Source organism: Vanessa cardui, chromosome 7 (genome assembly GCF_905220365.1).
Source record: "Vanessa cardui chromosome 7, ilVanCard2.1, whole genome shotgun sequence".
Taxonomy (NCBI): domain Eukaryota; kingdom Metazoa; phylum Arthropoda; class Insecta; order Lepidoptera; family Nymphalidae; genus Vanessa; species Vanessa cardui.
Window position 1 is genome coordinate 11,210,360 of NC_061129.1, and position 26,956 is coordinate 11,237,315.

The window sequence follows — 26,956 nt, forward strand, 5'->3', positions numbered from 1 at the left end:
AATAGAGCAAGTAACTTGAAATATCACTGTTACGTAGCGGTAACCGTCAACTCACAAAGATAGAAGCAAAGAATATAATAATATGTAGGGGGATAATAGGATGCACTCTTTGTCATAAGACGAATCGATAGACGATAAAGGATCGATCTGTTTATTGGTTGTCAAATGTCAAATATTATGGTTACGTTCATAAATGTAATATGTGACAAAACTTCAATCAATCAATCAGCCCATTTTCGTCCACTACTGGACATAGGCTTTTCCATTGCACGTCACTGTGATCGTTCTTAGGCTACTCGCATCCAGCTCCTGCCAGCCTTCTTGCGTAAGTCGTCGCTCCACCGTGCCCGAGGATGTCCTACACTACGTTTGCCGAGACGCGGTCTCCACTCTAGAACACTTTTTCCCCAACGGTTATCGGTTTTGCGACAAATATGGCCAGCGCACTGCCATTTCAGCTTACTAATCTGGTGAGCTATGTCGATGACTTTGATTTTCTGACAAAATTTAAGATTTATCAAACAATCTATGTACATAAAAATGATCTGATAGACAGTAAACAACTGAAGTTAGTTAAAATTAAGGTTCTTTTGGTACCTCCTGTGAATTAATATGTAGTTATAAAGATATAACTATTCTTTCAATTTGATTTCTGAATAACGGGGGCAACATCAAATGTTTGACAATGTAAGGATTACCCATGTTACAAAAATATGATTATGGAGCTGATAATGACATCAATAACTAACTAACATGTTTAAGAAGCTCTAAACATCGATGTTAATTGATAACATCGGCGTTTTTTTCCAACTAAAAGAAATTTGAGAAATAGATGTAACGAACTCATACGTAGCTCACCGCATGGACCATGTATTATATTTTTAATGACAACGTGAAATACCTCTGGATCAAGAGTTTGATCGGGAATTATTAATTATCTATACTTGGTGGTAGGGCTTTGTGCGAGCCCGTCTGGGTAGGTACCACCCACTCATCAGTTATTCTACCGCCAAATAACAGTAGTCAGTATTGTTGTGTTCCGGTTTGAAGGGTGAGTGAGCCAGTGTAACTACAGGCACAAGGGACATAACATCTTAGTTCCCAAGGTTGGTGGCGCAGTGACGATGTAAGGGATAGTTAATATTTCTCACAGCGTCATTGTCTATGGGTGATGGTGACCACTTACCATCAGGTGGCCCATATGCTCGTCCGCCAACCTATACCATAAAAAAAAAAAAAAAAAAAAAAAAAAAAAAAAAAAAAAAAAATTTCAGCTATGATAACATTATAGATTTGACCCGGAGTTATTTTATGTATCAGCCAAATTAATACATATGCAATGTGCATGTGGAAATCTCCTTTTTTGCCATTCAATGGAGTACATATTGCAACGCACCTCTCCAAATATACATAATTCTACAATTAAATCCATAAGTGCTTTCAATTTTTGCCGAAAAACACGTGCTCTTATGTCATGTCGACTGTTCTTCAAATAAATTGTTTTAATATCATCTTACTGAGGATCACATGTAACAGATCCGGTCGAACAATTTTCGTACATAAGAAATTGCGTCTTGTGCATATTCGTTCATATGCCATGGGCAACCAATAAACGAAGATGGCAATATAGTCAATCGCCCGATATTATTTACATTAGCAACATTCGCTATCGCATCTTGCAAATAAATAAATTCTTCGGATCGTAATTTTGCTTGGTTGAAACGATTAAAATTAAGGCATTCAGTTTCTATTTTGGCATACATACCAACGATGTACTGATGATATACTTTACCACATCTCGAGACATAATTTTGTGCTTGTGGACGAACCATCAGTCGATATGAATAAAAATTAAAGGCACAAACTTTTTTCTGTATATTTAAACATGAAAATAAACGATGTACTTTTAAGTATTTTTTTGGAATTAATAAATTAGAATAAGACGTTTTATCAATTGAAATTGGTGGATGAGTACTCATTTTCAATTAATACTTACTTTTAATTTGACAGTACAATTTTCGCCATTTATTGAATTCATTTGTTACAAAAAATGTAATAAATGAAGAACCATTCGATCGATTTTGTGCAAACTTCACATAAACCATCTACTAAATAGTCCGAACAAACCCTGAAAATTTAGTTTGGATAGGTGAACCCGTTCTTGAGTTATAAAGTGACATAGAAAAATGCCACTTATTTTTATATATATAGATTCGAAAAAAAGATGTAATGATGTTTTAAATAATGCAAAATCAATTTTAAAACATCAATGTTTTATTGTCTAACATCGATAATCATAGAAAATCAATGATAATTCTCTATTAAATCTATTTCTAAGGAAAAACAAAGTCGTTGTTTTTATTATATTGCTAGCATTTTTATCATACTTACTCACCTTCTAAACCTTCCCTGGACTTCCACAAATAATTCAAGACCAAAATTAGCCAAATCGGTCCAGCCGTTCTGGAGTTTTAGCGTGACTAACGAACAGCAATTCATTTTTATATTTATAGATTTTGACAACCGATCTCTAATACGTCATATTGACATGTATAACGTGTATGTAAAGTTTTATATAGCGCGTCAAGTGTAAGCTGGCGTGTGGCAAAAAAATGTACTAATTTTTTTTTGTTCATTTATATTTAATTTTTTTTATTTACCCTATTTAAGAAAACTTACCCAAAATCTATTAAAAATGAGACGTAGAGAATTATTTTCTACGGAGATATTGGTAAAATAAACAAAAACGTGGCAAAACAAAGTGTGTAGCAGGTGCTGCCACAGTAACGCCAACTTATACTTTACAGTCTATACATCTATTCAATTTGATAAGTCTCATTCTAAAATCAAAATAAACTTGATTCTGTAAAGTATAAGAATAAGCACTTCTGAATCGTCATTTAACAATTAAGTGAAGCTACCACCGGTTTGGAAAGTAGAATCTACCGAGAAGAACCGGCAACAAACTCAGTAATTACTCTATATCAACGTTTAAAAAATACAATCATATTAGTTAAATACAATTATATATGTATGTAATGTATCCTGCCTGGAAGTCAACAGGTATTAATTTCAAGCTTTTTTATCGTCTACAAAATCTTGTATCGAATATTATGCCTTTTTTACCAATGTATTTTAATGGAATTTACAAAACGGCAAAGTTAAAAATGTCTAACATTTAACGATCGAATTTTGCAGTGAGATTTAACTTTCTTTATACAGAATACGTCTACAGAATTATGCAGTACTAGGCTTAGCTTAGGTAGCTTTTCTATTGTTAAAGGTTCATATACATAAATATATAAGCCGTTATATAAAATTACGCTATACCCAACCGGGGAACAGAAACAGGTGTTACACACACGTCGCAAAGTTTCGGATTAAATGCTAAATATTGTATTGTAAAATATTTCAAAGAAGTAACATATTTGTATTGTTCTTTTTCAGATGGATTACGTTAAATACAAACAAATTACTCAACAAATATTGTGTAATAAAAAACGATTCAATGGAATTAGTTGGTGGATCCATGGAATATAACGTAACATAACTTCAAACATATAATCCTCAAGCAAATAATTAATAAACCATTTACAATAAAATACTATAATCAATTCAATTCCTACATAATCACATACTTTGTGAGCTATTTTTTTATACAGTAACACTGATCGAACAACATGTTTATGTAGTTTGTGTTGTGTGTAGTGTTGCTTGCAAATATTTCCAAGTGTTAGACATCATATTCACACTATAATAAATATTCGATGTAAACAAATGAAGGATTTGTTTTATTAAGGGAAATACGGACAAAATGACATATATGGACAAAATTACATAGTCACCTTACCATTTTATTTACATCTCCGCGACTGTATCCTGTAACGGCAACCATTTTTAAAATTATATGAGATGCTGGGCATGAATATCACAGTCGCATCAGAGTAATCAGTTCAAACGTGTTTCGGGCCTTTAAAAGTATATTTTATAGGGTTTTCCCCGATTTTCTGGCAAGGGTATTGTTTTCTTTAATGATTTATTTTAAAACCGACGAAGTATTGTATGTGTAAGTATTCTGTGATTACGATTATTTTAATTGCAATTATTAGTTGTTTTATGGAAGTATGATGTTTTATTCGTTTTTGTTTACGTTTGGGCAAAATGACATACATATACAATGGACAAAAATATAATATAATATAATACTATATCATATTGTAAACAACTTCATTTTCATTCTGAGATTGAGCATGAGTTAGAAGAACACATAAAGTTTTCAGAACCACGACTTTTTAGTTTGACTCGTACATCACTCCAAGAGCTTGCATTCGATCTAGCCGTAAAAATGCATTCGATTACCCTTTCATCAAGGACAAGAAACATGCTGGACAAGAATGACTTAAAGGCTCTCTGAGAAGAAATAGAAAATATATTTCTTGTTTCCTTTGGACTCATGCGTCATGTGCTGATGTCCCAAAGAAGACCACTGACGATATATTTGTGAACTGTGTTCTTAAGAATCATTATATCATTTTGTCCGTACTATATGGATAGCATGGTTTTTGTGATTAGGTACATTTTTCTTAATATACATTTTACCATAGATCCTACTACTTTTTTAATACTTTATTTTAAATAATTGCATTTTGATCTAGTTCACAAAGAGCAGGATTATAATTATTTTGTATTTTTTTCTAACATACTACATTCAAAACGCCACTTGAGTCTTCTGTAAGGTCTACATTCATACACGTGAATATGCCTGGTGACTCGACGTTGCGTTCTAGGCTCTACGACCATACTGTTAAGTAACCATGCTTCCTAGAATCGTATTTCCGTATTATAGTAAGCTCAACTAAAGGACGCGCGGTAAGTCCTTAGTCCTGGCGTACTGCTACTTGACTTACTAAGAACATCACATATCACACACAATGAACTCTGCCTGAGCGCCCAATTTTGGTTACAGTAGACAAGTGTCTTGAATGTTGTTTCTATAAAAACAGAAAGGAACATGGAAGGCTCAATTCTTTTATGTAGATAAAATACGTCGTTTTAACTTCTTCCAAAAATCTAGCTTAAATAATTGTCTACCATTATAAAGATTCAGAATACTTGATGGTAGGGCTTTGTGCAAGCCCGTCTGGGTAGGTACCACCCACTCATCAGTTATTCTACCGCCAAATAACAGTACTCAGTATTGTTGTGTTCCGGTTTGAAGGGTGAGTGAGCCAGTGTAACTGCAGGCACAAGGGACTTAACAACTTAGTTCCCAAGGTTGATGGCACATTGACAATGTAAGGAATACTTAATATTTCTTACAGCGTCATTGTTCACTTACCATCAGGCGGCCCATCTGCTCGTCCACCAACCTATACCAAAAAAAAACCGGTCAAGTGCGAGTCGGACTCTCACAGCAAGGATTCCGTGCATTATCTATAAAAATGAACAAAAAAAATATGTTCTCCCACACATTCCACCTACAAATGTAAGTTAGTACGCACAATATTGAGTGATTTACCATGTTATTTTAATATCATGGACTTCTTATAGGTTTTCCTATAATCTATAAGGAGAAAACTAATTTCTGTATTTTTTTTTAAATTTTAGGTTCAGTAGTTTCGGAGATAAGGGGGGTGGTAATGGTCAATTTTCGTCTATTTTCTTGAATAACTTCTTACTTAACTTTTCTGGGCATTTTAAATTCTCATATAGCTTATCTGGAAATATCCTAGTCTTACCAATCAAATCGATGCCACCCTTAAAAAAGCTTTAGAAAAAATTCTAAATTTATCTCTTGATGAATATTCTTGGACTCAAGCTACACTTCCCATTCCTTTTGGTGGCATCGGCGTGAGAAAAATATCAAGTGTTGCCCTCCCGGCCTTTCTCTCTTCTGTACATAGCATTTCAGGCCTTTGTTCAGAAATTTTAAAATCAAAATCTGTAAAAATCATGAATGTTACTGAGGCGATAGAGACCTGGAAGGTAAAGTGCCCAAATGATGATATCCCTAAGGAAGTTACAAAACAAAAACTTTGGGATTCTTCATTGGTTCACGCTACACTACACAGTTTGACACAAAATTTAACAAGTGCTCAAGACCGTGCCAGGCTTCTAGCGTTATCATCAGTCTAGTCACTGGTTGAATTCATTACCCTCTAAAAATCTTGGGACACTTTTAGATAATGAATGTTTTCGCATATCGATTGGTCTCCGACTGGGAACACCTCTGTGTTCTGAACACAGATGACCGTGTGGAATGGAGGTAGACTCTTTCGGTTTACATGGTCTCTCTTGCCCAAGGAGTTCAGGTAGGCTTTTCCGCCACGGTTCTCTTAATGACATAATAAAAAGGGCTCTTGCCACCATCGATCCTGCTCTTACTGAGCCTCGTGGAATTAGTCGTGATGATGGTAAGAGACCTGATGGATTAACATTGGTTCCCTGGGAACGAGGTCGGGCCCTTGTGTGGGACGCTACATGTGTTGACACGTTGGCCCCATCTCATATCCGGGAAATAATGTTAAGAGCCGGTGCCGCTGCGGAAAAAGCTGAAGCCAAAAAAATAACTAAATATTCGTGTATTATGTCTAATTACTTTTTTGTTCCATTTGCTGTCGAAACGCTTGGCCCTTGGAGTAGTGGTGCAAAAAGCTTCATCAAAAGTATAACACCTCGCCTCATTGCCTCCACTGGTGACAGGAGGGCTGGTTCGTTTTTTGCCCAGAGGATCGGAATTGCGATTCAACGGGGAAATGCTGCTAGCATTCTTGCCGCCATTCCACGCGGTCAAGATTTATACAGTAACTAGTTTTAGTTCATATTTGTATACATATATTTAAGCATTTAATGATGTTAATTCTTATGTTAATTAAAAAAAAAAAAACTTGAAAACTATTTATTTTAAAATTACAAAAAAATACATTTAAGATCTTCTCAACAAGACCTTTCATTTGATATGCCACACGATGCAGTTTTCAGAATTTTTTTTTTTATTTTCCCCTTCCCACCCAAAAATGACCCCCCATATACAGATTTCATCTGCTCACGTCACACCTCTGTATTTGGGTTACAGGAATTGATATGTGTACCAAATTTCAACTTAATCGGTCTAATAGATTCGGAGATAATTGACTGTAAGAGACGGACGGACAGACACACGAGTGATCCTATAAGGGTTCCGTTTTTGTATTCAGACGTACCCTAAAAAGAATACAGACAGACTAGTAAATCGGTCTTCTACCGAGAAGAATGAGCAAGAAAATCAGTAGTTACTCTTTTTCAACATTTAAAAATGCGGTCATGTTCATGAAATACAATTATACAAGTATCAATTCCACGCTTTTTATCATCTTATATCGTAAAAGTTTTGTTTTGGAAATAATTGACTCTCCCAACCAAATATACGTAAATAAGACTTCGCTATTTTTTAACCAAACTTTTAAAATCTCTTAAACTTCTTAAATATTCTAAAAACATGTAGTTTCAAAGCTTTCATAAGTTTTAAATCTCTACAGACTTTGGAAGTTTATATTGGATTAGTCGTATACACGAACAAAGACGAAGTTATAATTCATATGCAGCACTGACGCCTAAATATAATGTAGAAATTATAATAATAAAGCTTTATTATTATTATTTGATTTTTATATTCACTACATTATCTATAATATTGTAATGAGCCATTCTTCTTTGAGCAATCGATAGATAGATAGATAGATAGATATAGTCTTTATTTGGATCACACCACATGAGTGAAAATAAGAAGAGAAAAAAGAAATGACAAAAGTAACACAGAATTTAAGTTAATTTATGACGTAGATAGAAAAATAAATAAAAATAAACAAAAAAATAACTAACTTACAAAAATATTTAGCATCTAATTTTATTTAATCTATATCTATGAAATATAATTAGATGTAAAATGAGAATTGCATTATTATGATAACACAAAGAAAAAATAAACAAAAATGAACAATCGGAATCTATTTTCTCATTTTGTGATCGAACGACCACGTCTGGCACCCACAGGTTAAGCATGGGAGTGTTACTGAATCCTAGCTATCTTTTTGTAAGTGTGGTTTAAAAATTTCACTATGGTGAAAAGTTCTGGAACTGTTTCCAGATGATTGCTATTCTTCTGTTTACTTCCTCCATACTTCCTTCCCTGAAAGAGATCGATTTGCCTAAGTATTCATATTTTTTGTACAAACTCAAGACTAAAATATTGAACAATCATAACTTTCGTTTTGTCGAGATTTATTTTCAAACCAACCTTTATTCTGGTTTGTGTCAGTCGCATATAATGCTATTTAACTGTTGTGGATTTTCGGAGAACAGGATAATGTCTTTGGCAAATCTGAGGTGGCTTAGTAATTTTACGCTTCCGTTGAACCTTTTCTTAAACCTTGGTATCCCATTATACGTTGTGGGACCGCTACAAACAATTTTGCTGAAATTGGATCACCTTGTCTCATTTCTCTGTTTATGTTGAATTTCTTGCCTGGTCTATCTAGTTGACTCTACTTGAGCAATTGGAATAGATGTTTCTTAAGATGTTTATGTACTTTCTATTTTCAGTGTTTTCCAAATATATTTTTTTATGGTATAAGTTGACGGACGAGCATATGGGCCACCTAATGGTAAGTGATCACCATCACCCATAGACAATGACGCTGTAAGAAATATTAATTATTCCTTACATCGTCAATGTGCCACCAACCTTGGGAACTAAGTTGTTATGTCCCTTGTGCCTGCAGTTACACTGGCTCACTCACCCTTCAAACTGGAACATAACAATACTGAGTACTGTTATTTGGCGGTAGAATAACTGATGAGTGGGTGGTACCTACCCAGACGGGCTTGCACAAAGCCCTACCACCAAGTAAGATTTAATTATATACTTTTTTGAAGTATCTTTATTGTCCAGGTTATATAATTCTAAATCTATAGGCATCATAACATCATCTTATTGCTTTGTTTGTTAGTTTGTAAAGTATTTTTAGCCTTACCTTATCTGACTTGTCCACCTAAGAATTATGAACATTAATGCATTATGAATGCATTTGACTACATACAAATTAAAAATAGTTACTTAACATCTAACACTACTAACTAATAATAAATATTTAATATAAATAAATGCATATTGAATATATGTAATAAATAAGTATTTAATAATAAGTTGGTCATATCGCTAGCAAACCCTGTATCAGCTCCTGTACAAATTTAAAAGCAATAAGATCGTAAATATAAATGTTATACATATGTAATTCTTCTTAATAAATGTAGTGCATAATATGATTATAATATTTTAATATTAATATAATAAAATCAATAATGCTTTATATTTACTAAATATCCGTGTAATTAATGAACATTGGATTTTCTCCTTTAAAACAAGATGCATTCATGTTATTTATTATGCATACATGCATTCAATGGATATGCGCACCTAACGAATCAAACTATACAGAACTTAATTAGGAAACTGATATGAAAAAATAGTTCAATTCATGAATACTGAATCATTCACAATTAAATCACGCATATTACAACGAAGCAGATAACTATTGCGATAAATCAAGATTAGTAGTCGATTTTAAGTAGTTGGTTTACAATGTTATTATTTGATAAAATTGACTATTTAAGAAAAAAAATTAAAAAAAACAAAAAAGGCCGCATTGCATAATACAATAAATAAATATTACACGGGAAAATTGAAATTGTAAAATTTAATATTAATAATAAATATTTAATCACTTATTTTTTGCAAATATGTTCTATTGCATTATATTCTTTTATGATATTGTATTTTAAAGTTCGGTATAAACCCGTTTTATTCATTTGAGTGAATAATTTGGAAGGGCACCAAGATAATAACAACGATACTAAAATATTTTTCCACATCATTAAGAGCAATCATAACATTCTCTCCTCGTAACGATATAATAACTTTATAGGTTATTTATTTCACTATTTAGGGATACTAAAATGCGATTATTATCATTCGATTGCCCTCATCCCGTTTATTTTGGTTCAACCCAGCGTGTTCCCTCTTTTAATGTTCGTTCATTCACTCTTTATTCAATATGACAATGTGTTCATTGGGTTATTTTAAATTTTTGGATACAGTAGCTACTTTTACGCTTACCCTCACGTACTAATATGCTCCTTCACCTATTCTTATCACCTCACACCATCTGATCTCTCTTTAAATATATATCCATATATATATATATATATATCAGTTAAAAGTATTGTCTTTACATATATAACCTCAGTGGCCTAATACCACCTATAGTGACCCCAGATTTGTGTTCTTATATTTTCTATATTTATTTTAGTTAATTAACGTAAGCCATCACTCTTGCCCATAAATTTGTATTTAAAGAAGCATAAAAAAAATCATTCACCAATGCTACACTAACCACAGAATCTGACATATTATAGCATTTGTGTCTGTAAATCCCTGTTCTAAACAGCCTAATATAACAAAAAGTATTGCATGCCCTACCAACAAAGCCCTATCGCCGGCTAAAGGGACTTATATAGAGGTAATAAAGATAGAAACGCTGGTGATTTTGAGCAACGAATATTAACCAAATATAAAGGTCGTATGTAGACCTTTATTTCCTTACGATGCACGCATGGATAACCGCTAGCACCGCTCTCTATCCGGCCAGTTACTTTTTTCCGCTCTATAAAATTAATTCTTTATTAAAAAAATTACAATCAAGAATTCTCTTAAAATCCCTTTCATTTTCTGTACATCTACTGGAGCTCTTGAAAATGCGATCATAAGTGTTTTTATATGCAGCTATCATTCCATAATACTAATAATAACAATCAATAGGTCAAAACAGCTATGTATGTGTTTTTAAATTAAATTGTATAGTTTTAGTATTTTTAAAATATCCTGGATTTAAAAACAGGTATATTTTTTCCGAACAGATGCTGGTGAAGCTGCATTATTCAAAATTAGTTCTGCATCTATGGAAAATTGCCGTATAAGTTATACCTTTAATAACTTCAAGTAAGTTAATGTATAATTTCAATGATTAAACCAAAATAAATTTAGAGAAACCCTCTCAATATTCACAGCAACATGAATAGACATGTACACTGAACCGTGATCGAGTCGAGTCCAATCACTCAGCAGTCAGCACTAAGGTTTGGAGCTTCTTCCAGCACCCCGCGCCTACCCCTCTACACTAACACGACTCATTTTGATCGGTTGAGCTGACAGTATAGTTAAATACAATTACATTTACTCCCAAATTATGTTAGGTTTGAAATTAAAAAAAAATACCCAAATTATTCTCAATATTTTTTAATAATATACTTTATCAGATCATTAATTTATTATGATGAAAATCACAGAACTTTTTATAAATCTTTGCAACAGTTTTATTTATCCAATGTATATTATAATAAACGCTTACGTATATACCTGGTGACTCAAGACACCCTCGCCCATGGGAAACAATTCCTACTAGACCGCTGGAACAAAAGAATTGGTAAATTAAAGTGGGTAAATATTAATGTTCCAGGCTAAGCTAAGACCTCCCATCTTAATCGAATATAAGGTTATTTCGAGTCATCTTCTTTAGACAAAAGGAGGAAGAAATATTCATTACAGTTAGACACACGTAACAAAACTTCATTCAAACATCCAATAACGATGTTCTCCTTCACTATTCAGCACAAGGTTAATATTATGATCACATATAAAGCACATAAAAAAGAGGTGCCTGCTCGGGTTTCAACATAAAATCTCTGCTTAAGGTAAGCCTTTAAGGTTTAAGATTCAGAAAAGTGGTTTGAATCGGTTCTTAATATATTGGTAATATTTAGGTATGACGATGTTTATTTTAAATATAAACATATGTTGATTGGTATTTTTATGAAAATCCAAAGAAAGCTTTTCTTAAAAACCAAGACTCATACTCGTAAATTTAAATATACATTTAAGGACGTTCTTAAAAGCGCTTTTAGCTCGTCATTTCCAATGTGCCAATTAAACGTGAAGCTGCGGAATGTCAGATTAATAGCTAGATTTTATTGACCGTAAAGTCAAAATGGCAATTAAATAATTATATATAAAAGTCATGTTGGTCTGGTGGCTGGAACAAGTGGATCCCACGGAAATAAAACTTTCAGTCAAAACCCGGACAATTATTAATGAAACATTCGATTTTTCTATAAGTAATTTAATACGAGCTTATTATTCGCATCCTTATTCCAAGAATTAAAAAAGTATTATAAAATTCTTTGAATAACGATGCTTCGTAAATGTCGATGAAAACACCGGCTCAAATACCGGGCGTCCCGTGCCAGACTCACATTTTATTTGAAATAATTATCCAAATACTGTAAAATAAATAATTAATGTGGGAATAACTCATGACTAGTGTGTATATCATACCCCTTCCACAATATCCCTCCACCAGAATCTCCGCGGCACGTGTCGCTCTCGCCTTTCCCGTGCAAACAAAACATTTCAGGTCCCAAGTCGATTTTGTTTTCAGCCATACATTTCTCTTTGTTTACATAATACATATTAGCAGCCTTTAAACGATTTTGTTGTACGCCGCCACCGTACTACAAAATAATAACATTATATTGTGGTTGTCCTGAAATAACTGTGTTGGATATAATAAAGACGATACAGTTTTTTTTCTATTCTGCTAAACTAGGCCCACCGTGCAAGGGATTCAAGAGTACACAAGTCAGCATAAATACAGATTCAAAATTCACTCTCTTAATACAATGGAAACCTCACACGTTCGAAGAGTATAAAAAGAATAAGAGTTCCAAGTGCTTTTCAGACCACTAGAGAATATATGTTGACATTAGTGCTGGAAAAACTTACACGAAACTCTTTTTATGAACTGAGTACTGTATCTAGAACTATCTGTATTAACGTTGGCTTTTCGTTTTTATGTATGTTGGTACAACATTATTTAAATGTTCTTTGAACTCAGTGTTGTGCAGTAAGCCTATCTGCAGTAGCGGACTGACGTGAAATGACGACAGTGATGATAACGATAGGGTTATGTTTATATTTAAATGCATATATTGAATTTATAATAATGTATTAGTTATGAAACCCTCTTTCCCACATTTTTCTAAGTTGACTAGTACAAAGAAATAAAATTAAATTAGAAAATCTTTTGAATAAATAATCGTAAAACCTTAGTCTCACCCCATCCGGTAGCCACAAATGTTTCATTTACATTCATCCAAACATCTGTGTTGATAATAACAATTTTCTGAACTTTTGGACCAAACTTGAAATCGTCGTGGATTATTAAAATTGCGATGTCATTGGCGAAAGCCCTATTTTCACCGTACTTCTGATGAATCTTAAAATCCCATACATCGTGTGCTATCGCTTGAAGGTCAAAGACAAATCGCGGATCTAAAACGATTATATAAAAACAATTAACAGTACTTTACTCCTTTGCGAATATCGTGTAGGTTACATGGAAGTTTTGTCACAAATAAATCGCACGTACACTCCCACTGAGTAACCAGAATTTTTGGTCGTATTCACATAATCTAACCACTGGTCCGGTGAATAAATTATTTATACCTAAATGCATATGTTGAAAATGTATAATTTTCGAAATTATTCAATTACTTGAATATATCTTCATCTCAATGAGGTTTTTATTGTGATCGAAACAGTGCGCTGCTGTCAGTACAATTTTTTTCGTAAGAATCGAACCGCCGCAGAGACCACCAGAATTAAAAAATTGAACACTGAACGGATATTGATTTTTCGTTGCATTTGAACCCCCGACAATACGTTTTTCGAGATTAATTAAAACATCCGTCCAATTCCTCGACACTTCTCCCATATCTTTCAAGTGACTAAGTAAATGTCTGGCTTGGAAAAGTATTAAAACAATTTTAATTATTGCTTCATAGTGCATTTTATTACACATGTGAGTTAACGTTGTGTAACTGAACCTAAATTGAGAAATAAATGGTGATTTTAGACGTTAATTTATACAATATTAATAGCGCATAGTTTTATGTAAAAACGATTATTACTGAAAAAATGTCTTTGATTAATTTGCTCAACGAAAATAATACTTACCTAAAGATGCTATAAAGTTAAACTTTTATATTTATTAATGGGATTATAGAGACACGGTTAAATTAATTCGCCATTGCTGAATTTAGATTTACCTACATATTAAACATCTGTTTTGCATGTTAAATATAATTAATTGGAGTGAACAGCTAGAAATGGCAAGAAGATGTTCTCACGCATACATTGTAATAGTCTGTCTCTTTTCCACCTGAAGAAGTAACGATTTGGAAGCGCGACAACATACTTGCGGCATGTAACGTGACAGGCAGGAAATCTACACGAGTCTCGCTGCCGCCCGCCTTCAGAGCCGCGCAGTCAGTTGCCCACCGCCGGTCGCCAACAGCGCCGCGCGCGGCTTCACCTCGCAACTAAACATAACCTAGTATGGCCTAAAATTGTTCATAATTCGACAATACAAACAATACTATTGATAATAAAAAAATGGACATATCATCTGACTATTTAATAATTAAACATTACGTGTATTATTACTTATACATTAATTTAAAAACTTAAATTTCTATACGAAATTAGGGCACGAATCTAAACAAAGGTGTATATCGATTGTGTTTTCTACTTCAAGGAAAAACTAAATATTTAAATAATACATTTCATTAAAAAGCTGATATAATTAAGGTAAGTTTATGTAAATATGTTATTTATTTAATTTATAGTCGTGATATTTTACTAGAAACACCTGTTAGCTTGGCCAATTCACAATGTCTGAGATTATGGTTAACGTAAAATCTGCTGAGATTTTGCTTAAGGTATTATACCAGTATATATGAATAATACGAATAACACAACAGGGGTAATAATTACTTAATAAAAATAAATATTTTGTTTTCACCCATAAATGATTGTTTTTAATTTTATGTTATTACACATTTTACTTCGTTTTACAATGAAACAATATCATAATTGCTTTTCCATTATATAAATAACAATGAAATATTTTGTAAAATTATAAATATTTGTATCGCAATACGATATACAAATAAATAAGTTAAATGATAGCGTGGTTATTTTATCACTAACATATGCCATCAATATATAAAAACTCGTAATCATTAAACGTTTCATAATATATTGAATGAATATATATGTTTAAATTCAGTGTTCGTTTAACTTTAAACAAATAAATACTGACGATAAACATAGATATATATATTAAGACAAATAATAACAGTGATATTTGAATTTCCTTTGACAAATCAATCAGCTAACAGTAAATGTCATATGCAGAAGAATAATCAATGAAAATGTAATTATTCATTCTATTTCATTTTTGTCGTTATTCAACAGTAATCAACAGAAACTGTTTTTACATCTACAATCATAAAAAACTCTATTAAGTCAACACTGATACATTACACACGATAAAAAATTATTACAAGCATATATTTCTTCTTTATGATTCTGTACGATTACTTCTTTATGACCGTAATAATTTTTAAATCCTCCTATTCATTGATTTCCTCCATTTCCGTACTAATAATAGTATATCTTTCTGCCCTATTGAATATAATAATTTTATCAATAATAGACGTACTTAGCTCCTTTATGTATTATTTACTTATTTGCACAGATTATGATAATTCCAAATGAATTTCTCCAGTCAATATTGTCTCTTATAGACTTTTTTTCCGTTAAGGTCACCTGATGGTAAGTGATCACTACCACCCAGAGATACTATAAAAAATATTAACTATCCCGTGACTCGACCGCTTACTGGCTCACTCATCTTTCAATCCAGACCACTAGAATGTTAAGTATTGCTGCTATACCCAGAGAAAAATAAACGGTGGTGACGAGCCTTTAACAGACGGGCTTGCACTAAGCGTAGTTGAGTGATATGTTTATCGTTGTACCAATGTTAAATATTCTTAAAAATCAATTTGGTACATAAATAATAAAAAAACAATTTACCAAAAATACAACCTGCAAATTTTATAATACAAAATTATACAAACAATATGAGTTCTAGAGTAAATATATCAAAATTTAGTAACAAGTTACGGTCGTTGTCGGTTGTTTATTTTACGCAACTCGGTATATTAAATGTGTGTACAATAAGTAAATAAGCGACGCAAAGCGACGATCGAGATCGACTAATCGAGCGCCTATAATCGTATTACTATTGCGCCGGAGGAATAGGGTTGAGAACAATGCTGGTGGAATTACACTCAGACTTTACATTATTTATTAAAAGCGATTTCAGTTCATGAAACGCGAACTGTGATAACATTCCTCACATTTCTACGTCGAATTTGAGTACACCAACTCTATATATAATGTTGAAATTAAACCATTTTGAGTATAAACTTTTAAAATACAACTTTTTTTCTATTTTGTGTGTTACGACATAATTAACGATGATAAGATATACTTTTACAAAAACTAAGTAGATAAAATAAGTTTGGCAGGGCAGCTGCCCTAAATTAATAATTAATTAATGAACTTTTATAGGGGAAAATATAAGGGTACTCTAACATAAACAAAAAAATTCATGACATATACATAAATTCGTCATTAGAGAAGTTTGTGCCAGCTCAGTTAATAATAAAAATATTTCTTATTTTGTTTCTTATTTTATTGGCAGAAGTAGAAGCTCCAATGTTTCTGAATTTATAACATTGAAAGTAAAATTATATAAATTGTGATTTTTATAATATACATACACCAGCGTGGACATTTTTCAATAAATTAACCATAAACAAAAAATCAATTTTCAGATCATTATGTACATTGATACAGTATGGTACAGTGTAATACAGTTTTGCTCCAAAATTCCTCATAAGAGAAGCGGTATCTGAGTGTTCTATATTACAAGCATCTTCATCAACTATTCCATTCTTTCTTTTATCGACACTGTAGCTCCTCACAAACTACCAAACAATAAAACTAAAATCAGTTGTCAAACATGATAAGACGAAAGTATAGAACTGTTTTTATTTGCCTATTTATATAATAAAGATTGACTTTTATTGAAAAGAAGATAAAACGAAAAATCTCTACTTTATCATTATAATTGAATACATATGTTTTAAAATAAAATAAAAGACAACCCTACAAAATTGAGTCGTTCGCGCCTAAATGGAGCGAGTTCTGCCACCGCGGTGAACAATGTATTTACTACAGGCTTTTTAAAATTATAGCTTTATCGTGTGAATAGGAATGACAATTTGCCAAAGAAATTTTAGAAAATAGCTCGTATTTTTTTACTTAACTTTTTCTACAATGTATAAAATATAACATAATAAATACTCACCGTATAACATATCGCAAACAGCGCACGAATTATCCTATAAAATGAACCTTGTCCGCATTTTGAAGCTAGTCAACCTTCGTACAGTTTTAAAGAGCCAATCGACATAATATAGAGAATTATACATAATTACGAGAACCCAGCTAACGATTCTACTTGGAGAAATCGTAAGATTTTTTTTTAAACTAATTAGCCCGATATATTTAAGCAATCAATAATTCAGATTTAATTAAATACTCAATCAAATTGCTTGAAGAAAATCTTAATAAAATAACGTTTTTTGTTTTAAATATAGCAAAACAATTGCCTCAAAAACAAAATTTGATTAGATTTTATTAAATTATTGGAGATTTCATTTGAAACAAATTTGTATTGTTAAATGTCAATATATTTCTGAATAAATGAAAAATATAAAAAATTGGGCTAACAATTTATGTGTAACGAACCTTACAACGATGTCACGCCAAATGTCTATTACTGTAATATTTATCATTTTCGATTTATACCCGTAATACGTCAAGAAAAGATATAATAATGTGAAGGCTGACAACAATTCTAGTACCTAAGTCTTGTTTATATGTTTATCCTGCGTATTCGTACGTTTTATATTCCTTGTTTTTCCTACAAATCCCCGATACCTATAACTATGTGTTCATCTAGGTCTCAGGCTATTTCCAAGGTTTAGAGTGATGAACAATAAACAGACTGTTGCGAGTGGGAAAATGTATCAAGCACTTTAACAGACAAAGTTTTCGTAAAAGATTAACAACTAAATTGCTTGTTCGTCTTCAGAGTTTATAGTCTGACCCAATTTAGCTGCGCGTTTAATAAAATATAATAAATCTTGTAAAATTATTTAAAGGGTCTTGTAAGCCCATACTGAACAAGGTATAGAATATGTTAATTTAATTATACACACTTTGGGAACAATTTTAAGAACTTGCTTCCATAACCTGTATCGGAATACTTGGATTTGATGTTTTAAGCCACATCGCGTACTGTACTGCTCTCATCTCTGAGTGGGAGTTCACCAGTACCAGACTCTCACAGAAATACTCTAATTACCTACGAACCAGCTCTTTCCGACATGCTTTGGCTTTGTAGAGATCATGGATCAATCTGCATCTTGTTCAGTATTTTTCACGGAAAAATCAAAATCAAAATCAAAATAAACTTTATTCAAGTAGGCTTTTATAAGCACTTTTAAATCGTCATTTTACAATTAAGTGAAGCTACCACCGGTTCGGAAAGTAGATTCTACCGAGAAGAACCGGCAAGAAACTCAGTAGTTACTCTTTTTTAACATTTAAAAAATACAACGTCATGTTAATTACATACAATTATTTCAATTAATGTATCCTGCTTGGAAGTCAACAGGTATTAACTCCACGCTTTTTTATCATCTATAAAATCTTGTATCGAATAATATGCTTTTTCTACCGATGTATTTTTTACAAACGATTTGAATTTACTAAACGGCAAAGTTAAAAATTTCTGCGGAATTTTATTATAGAAACGGATACCCTGCCCCAAGAAGGATCTATTGATTTTGCGGAGTCGCAAACTTGGCGTTATAAGCTTCTCCTAGTGCACATACAATGATTATCACTGATTTTATCAAAGTGATCAATGTTACTGTGAATATACATAATATTGTTGTAAATATATTGCGACGCAACAGTGAGTATTCCCACTTTGTTAAAAACATCCCGAAGAGAGTCTCTAGCTCCAAGATTATAAATAAACCGGACGGCTCTCTTTTGTTTCGATGACTTATTTGGATAAATTTTATCTGCTTAATACGAATGTCACATTTTCTACCTTTCACAAAAACTCTTCATCAGCTTCTGACAGCTATAGGACCTTCAAAATATGGCATTACAAATTTCTTAAAGGTTGTCAAACTTCTACAAACGGCACGGTATTTCAAATGGGCTACCAACGGCGATGGACATTTTTGACACCGGGTCCTTCAGTTGACCCTCCTGCCACGTTTTCCACCTAATCTAACCAAAATCAAAATTTTATAAAAAAAATCTAAGCCCTAATAAATCAATTACTATAAACGTATTTTTCCTATAACTACGTTAAATAGTAACTAGTTATAATAATTATACCATTTCAATTACGGTCAACAACATTCTTATTTGAATTAAACGAGTCAAGTACAAATCGGTCATGTCAAGATAAATAGATGTTTGATAAACTCCATATGCAGTTGATAAACAAAGTTGCAATCGTAAATAAACTGTTCTATTAATATAGTTCGATGTGTTTATTTACACACACAAATACCTACTTACGGATTATGCTAATATATTCTATGATGCATTACTTATCAATTGACGTTGAAATAATTATTTCGTTCGTTGCAATTAGTACGGAAAATCTCATAATTAACATATAAAATTACAAATTAATTGACGAAACACGTGCATCAACGTACACGAGAATTCAATAGGTATATACATATATATACAATAATATATATACAGGTCATTAAATGAAGCAGTTACTTGAGTACATTACTAAAATAGCAATGTAAACTACTTACTAAATGGTAGTTAGCTTTAGTTAAGTGCTACCCAATCACCTGATTTTCTACCGTCTAACAACTCTACTTAGTATTGTTTTGTTGCGGTTTTAACGATGAACCCGTCCAGCTACAAGCACAAGAGATATCATTCCAATCAATCGAACTATTGGACAAGATTAAAAAGGTGAAGAACCAAATGTCTGCAAAATGTAAGAGGGCCCGACGCTCATTGCAATTTAATAAAATACAAAAACACTCTCAAGCGTAATCGTACAGGCTTATCAAACCGATGCCGAAATAATGTGATATAATAGCAATTATATTTTATTTTTAAAATTCAATTTTAACTATACTGATAACTGACGGATTGTGGTGACCATCAAGTGGCTACTTTGTCCGTCCGCCTATCTTTATAATACAAAATAAAAAAAAAAAACAAAATATTTCTGAAAATCATCGTAGCGAATGCATATTTGCAAGCGATATGTTTTCGGAATTAATACTTATCGCACTCATTTACATAAAAAAATATATTTTATAAGAATACTTGTGTTACCCAATGACTTGCAATAATTAATAAATACAATAATTTTTTAATTCTTTTTCTGTGCTGTAGTTTAAAACGCACATAAAACCGTATGTCTGGTGTTGATTCACCATCCCATTCTATTACAAGAGGGAGAGAATATATAAATAATACTTGTGTTCGCGCACACACTTGTGCACTCTAATATCTGTGCCCGCACAGACATAAGTCTCAAGGTCAAGGTCTCCCTTGAGAATAGCCGTCATATGCCAAATCAATCATGAGCTTATTATATTTAGTTAATACTTTACCAAGCATTAAATAACTTATGAATTCGAATCAATACACAGTTTGTAAGAATATTACTATCGTACAATTTATCCTCGTTCTGCGTTGTAACCTTTCTGGGTCAACAACTTAAATTTTATTTATGTATCCTGTATTGTGATACTTCTGTAAGAAGCTACAAAAGTTATATATTTTAATATGGAAAGTAATACATAGAAACATTTAAACATCTCTCGTTAAATTATTATATCGTAAATACTTCCACAGATGGAATATTTATTATTACATTTGACCTTATAACCTTAGGTATCTGGGACGGCGCCGTGTATCGTTTGTAAGTCAGTGTGTATGAAATAAATACAATATCTTTTAAGACTTTATTGAGAACCTTTTTGCAATCATTTTTATTTCACATCATCAAGTATAGTACATATTATTAGCCTCCAAAACATAATCTCCATCCAATGAGTGTATTATAACAATCCCAATAAATAAAAGATAAAACAAATTACAAAGTATAAAACAAATTATTTAGTGCTAAATATCTAGATTAATATTGGTATTTGACCAGACCTTCTAAAGCCTTTTTTTTCGCGGGACCGGGACGGGTATATGGGACTCAATCGGAGCCATGAGGGCCCCGTGCCAGGGCTTAATGCCTTGTCTTACCCGCTAAAACCATTCTCGGCGTCAACGGAGCTGACACCCTGCCAGTCGTTAGCCGATTCCAACGAGCAAGCTCGTGGTGCACACGAGGATGTTACTGACCTGCACCCCAGACTTTCTAAAGCCTATTACAATCGAAGTAGAAATAAAAATAAACAATCCTTAGATATAATACAACACTTAACTACTTGTAGCCTTTTACCTTTACAGTATGTTTTTGTGCAAGCCCGCCTGCGTAGGTACTCACTCATCAGATATTCTGTCACCAAACAGCAGTAGCTACCTAGTATATTTGTGTTTCGGTTTGAAGGGTGAATGAGCCAGTGTAACTATTGGTACAAGGACGTAACAGCTTAACTCCTAAATCTGAGGATGTAAGTGAATTTATTTTGGTTACCTTATTTATCTATTATTATCACTTGACCCATTTGCTCCACCGCCTAACTATATCAAAAACTTTAATTTTACTTTCATCAATCCCATTACAGCTTTATTGACGTTAAAATACCACTCTCCTTGAATCCATAAATCCAATTAGATTAATTATTCAAATTTTCAAGGAAGATATCGCGTCAATTCGATGTCAAATCTTGTTTATTTGGCTCTTGTTCTATCCTGGTTGGGATAGACTATACAGACATCGCTGTTGATGTTGTCTTTAAATATTAACGGGATGATAATTACCTAATGAATATTGACAGCAAAACAATTCCAATATAGAGCAATTGTGCTTCTTATTCTTTTAAATTATGAATGAATTATATGTAAAAGTATGTAATAGAATTAATTAGCAAAACAAATATGTTAACTTATATCATATATTAGAAACATACATTATTAAATGCACTTAAAACACCACACGTGTATTTATATAAAGATTATTATCAGATAATTGATCATTATCCTGTTCTCGTCCAGTGCTGGGCATAGGTATCTGCGATAACACTGACTTCGATCTTTACCTTTTCACACTCCTCTCAATATCCAGTTTTTTTATCTTTGTTCTATACCTCTAATAGATCAAAAAAATGCATTATATATTTTATAAAACCTAGGCTATTATGTATTCATAATAAGGAATTTCAAATTAATAGATCAACGGAACTTGACACAATATAGCTGTCAATATTATTGTGTAGTGGCATGATATCAGTCGGCGAAACTTGCACTTGGCCTCTTTAACGTCGTATAATTCGCAGCTGTTTCGAATTCATTGCAAATAAACTAACAAATTACCTAGTGTTTGTAAAACACTCGCTTACAATACTTACTGGTTTTATTAATGTCATAAATTTAAATTTCAATGTCAAAATAGAATGAAACGTTTCTAAATGTAACGATTGAAAAGAAAAACTCTAACGCAAAAGTATTTCATTTCAGGACAGGTGTATTGAATTGCAAGCGTTCTTAATTTATTTATATAAGTTAATCTTTATTTACAATGATAGGAAGTGACGTAGTGTGATTGTATTTATTTTTATTCTCTTGACAAAAGCTTTATGAACATTACAGCGACGACTGATGTTTGTTTTTGTTCTTCCAATATTTTCATTGAAATTTCGTATTGCAGTCATGAGATTAACTTTCAATTGACAATGAGTTTTGTTTTCAGTGAATTTTCATGTTAATTAAATAACTTACAAATATAATGTTGTCTTAAATTTTCGCGATTATTACACATTTAAATAAAACTAATTATAACGGATGAATCGCGTATATTAATTATTTTTATTTTTTTTTTTAGTCTACCCGTGACCACGAACACTGCAAAGTGCTCGAAACGTCGGGATTTTTTAAAAATAATTAATATACGCGATTCATCCGTTATAATTAGTTTTATTTAAACTTACAAATATATCTACATCTGGCATAATAAAGCTATTTAACTGTTATTTTTGATTATTGATTATTACAATTGTTATTTTTATATGTACACAGAATTTAAAGTAAGATATAAAAACATATATTTTATATATTTCTACGGAAAAATAATCATAAGTATTGTTTTTAAAAACCTAAATTAACGTATCATTTTTTTTTTCAAAAATATACTTTCTATCAACCGCTATCAGCACATTAGCTAAAATATTACCCAATAACCAGGTCAAATTCACTATAAATTAATCAGAAGTTAATTTAGTAATTTAATTTTTTTTTACTTCACGTTTAAATACACATTAACAGCTGTTTGAGACATGGTTTTATGCATATTAACTTCTATAAGTACTGTTTATCTCAGTAATATTTAATACGAAACTGATAAGATTTACTCAATATATCGCATCAAATATCAAATAAAATAAGCCATTGTTTTTCAACGCTAAACGTCATCAGCATTACGGATTCGCATTACTTGTATGCGAAACAATAGGCTTTATGCACACGGCTACTGGAAATCTGGAAACACGTCGTAAGATGTCTTTAGTCAATCCAACGCTTGTTTCCTCGGTTATCTGCTATTTTTGTTGTCAGTGAGAGGGCGGCAGCGCGCGAGTGTGAACGCCCGCCGCGGGCATATCATTAGCCAGTGCACATCGTAACTAGTGTTCGTACTCCTAATACTTAGTTCTAGTTAACCCGCGGCCAAAGTGAAGTTACATAAAGAAAAAATATATTAATCGGACAAGTTTTCAACAGCGATAACGAGCTCGGTACTATAGGTATACTCTTTGTTTTTTTCCATTATTTTATATCTTGAATGAAAACAACGGCGCCGCCAATATTTATTTTTGGCGCCGAATAGTATGCATTATCATCGCAGTTAAACATACAAAACATTGTCGATCTTCATTAATATATTTTATTTCAAATATAGAAAATCAATAATTTAATAATATGTAGTTTCGTGTTTTATTAAATACAAAACAAAGAATTGTGGACTGTGAAAATGTGCTGCAATATCTCAGAAACATAAAAGAAATGATCGAACGATACATAATGGCATTGTTTGAGCAGTGTGCTACACTTTGATTCGCGACTCCGAATGTTTGACACGCGCTGAGTCACTGTCGTTTCATTATTTGGACGGTGGCGTCCCGTTCTGTCCCAATCATTTATAAAGCACGTGGACATCTCTTCCTTGAGCCCCGGCGGTGACCTAAAACTATTATAAATTAAATGTTGATTCCGATTCAGCTTTATTTTGAATCTAAAAGATATTTAGTGGAACGCAAGCTAAAGCTAAAAAAAACGCTAGCTATGAAATGATTGACCGGTACTTTCATCTGTAGAATATTTCAGTTTAGATGTACTTAAATATTTTTCTAATATCTGTGATTAAATACTATTATTTTAACAATTTTATTAAATTCATAAATAATATTTTGGAAGTAAGTGTATTTATAGCTAAAATTAACTTAAATTATAAAGTGCTTATTACTCTGTTTTAAATCTTTCTTTTCTGGGTAGATATCATTCAAGGCGTATTCTACCGCTAAATAGTAATACTCTGTATTGCTTTATTTCGTTGTTTAGTGTGATTATGGCAATGTTCTCGTAATTACAGTCTAAAAAGCAAATCGGAGTTCCAATATTGAATTAAAAAAAAACAAACTAAAATTAATTTCAAAACGAGAAGCATGTTAATTTATAAAAATAGTTAATCTTAACCAGTTTTGTTAAATATTGGGCAGGCCTTACTTTATTTTTATTGACGCTTTAATTACTATGATACAATTACTATGTATCTTTAAATATGTACACTATTCGATGTTACATTATATTAATTAAAAAACTAATATGTTAAATTTATCCATAGTATTTTAATTAGGCGTGTGTCTAATTGAAAATAATACCATATTCTTATGAATATGTAGTTACTATATTAGTTACTATAATATATTGTTGAATAATTTCGTAACAAGTTAATAGCAATAAAACTATAATCACATCATCATCCTCCTGCCCTTATCCCAATTTTGTTTGGGGTGTCAAAAATATAACAGAGTTACAAAAAATATATGAGAGATTGTTAGTTGTTTAAACTGTTATATAAATGTACTTTGCAATTCGAAGCGATACTATCAGAAATATTAAATGTTTACATTTAAATCATAGAGCGAAGAAATAAACATTCATGTGTTGAACGATGCATTAGTACCGGCATATACATCGGTTGGCGAATGTCTATATTTACTTTGTAAAAAAATATAACGAAGCGGCATCCTTATTTTAACCACGCGAAGCTTAATACTACTACCAGTACTGATAATAGTAGATCACGTAAAACGGCTATAGTTATAGTTAATATAATCATGACTAGATAAACATCCTAAAGGTATGATGTAATTCAGCAACGAAGTAGACTCATGAACATCGACCTCTTATCACAATTACAAATTACGATAATAGCTGTCATCTTATGTAAATGCGATGTATTATTGTTATATTATAAAATCTATTTCGACTATTTTTACTACAAACAATTATAGTGAATCTCATTTGTAATGCATCTAAGTACCTTTTTTAAATTGTAGCATTTATTTGTGCCGAAAGGGCACAGATTTTACGTTCGAAGTTTTAGAGAAAACCTCATTATTAACGCATTACCTGTAACCTCGTCTTAATACGTTTTGATTTGACATCACAAACATACAAAATGTTAACGCAAAATAGGTAAACATAAACATCTTGAAATATGTATATTCTTTTGTCGAAAAAGCCACAAAAATGTAAAAATAATTCAATGTCTCAATTACTTCAAGTGAAATCTCACAAACTCATAATTTTATATTAAGGATCATGTTAAGTTAACGATTTCTGTATTTATCATTCGACGTATAATAATGTAAAGAATTTAAAAAACAAAACCTTTTTTTAACTATCTCCGAAACAGGCAGGACAAGACTAAATGGTAAACTTATTTTGTATCTTTGAATAAAACCATCAAATAGTCAAATTCATAGTGACCAGGACAAAAAATATTATTTTCCTTTTAATATTGGAATTAACATAAATATCTTATAATTTTAGAATAACTCAAAATATATTCAAATCAGTCCGTGACATTGTACTACCTATTCAACTATTTTATTAATCATAAGTTACTTGTAATTATATGTTTTCCGCGTCTTAACATTTTACCTAGCGTAGGTATAGCCCATAAAAAAACACAAGAATATATTAGGTATTGTTTGTAGTATATACCTCTATGACGTATTTAAAACGTTAATACAAAATACTGAGTACGCCATAACTATGTACATAATAGAATTATCTTAAAGGTTACATTCTAAGTTAAGTTATCCTACTTATTACGCATAGTACACATTATAGTTATAATCCATTATCTACAACTACTTGATACTTAATTTAAATGACGTGTAGTTTTTTCTATCTCTTTTGTGTATTTTTATTTTCATTAGTAAACTATGGATGATTATAACATTTTCAATATCGCATATAATATTATTAATAAGATAAAACTAATCTTCATGTAACAAGGATAATTGTATAAACTAATTATAATTATGATTTTAAAAGTAAGATCAATGATTAAAGTTGCATATCTTATCTTAGTTATATTTATATCAACATAGTATAAATTTAATAAAATAGAGGTTTGTAGTA

The 26,956-nt window shown here is 31.7% G+C and overlaps 2 protein-coding genes across 3 annotated transcripts in view; one reads left to right on the plus strand and one right to left on the minus strand.

Moving 5' to 3' along the window:
- Nucleotides 1-11,366: 11,366 nt before the first annotated feature.
- On the minus strand, nt 11,367-13,940 carry LOC124530970 (chymotrypsin-1-like; the record flags this gene model as incomplete). The annotated part of the gene is made up of 4 exons (XM_047105342.1): nt 13,646-13,940; nt 13,197-13,423; nt 12,428-12,603; nt 11,367-11,502 (listed from the first exon to the last, which is right to left on the minus strand). Coding segments are annotated over exons 1-4 (834 nt in total), but the record flags the coding sequence as incomplete, so codon positions are not given.
- A 781-nt stretch (nt 13,941-14,721) lies between these two features.
- Nucleotides 14,722-26,956, plus strand: part of LOC124531328 (monocarboxylate transporter 12) — a 33,269-nt gene continuing 21,034 nt past the window's right edge. The window contains exon 1 of one of the 2 annotated variants that reach the window (XM_047105849.1): nt 14,722-14,740. The gene's annotated coding sequence lies outside the window, so the exon portion shown is untranslated. Of the gene's footprint in view, nt 14,741-23,830; nt 24,049-26,956 lie in introns of those variants that run through there. The other variant, XM_047105847.1, reaches the window with a different exon arrangement.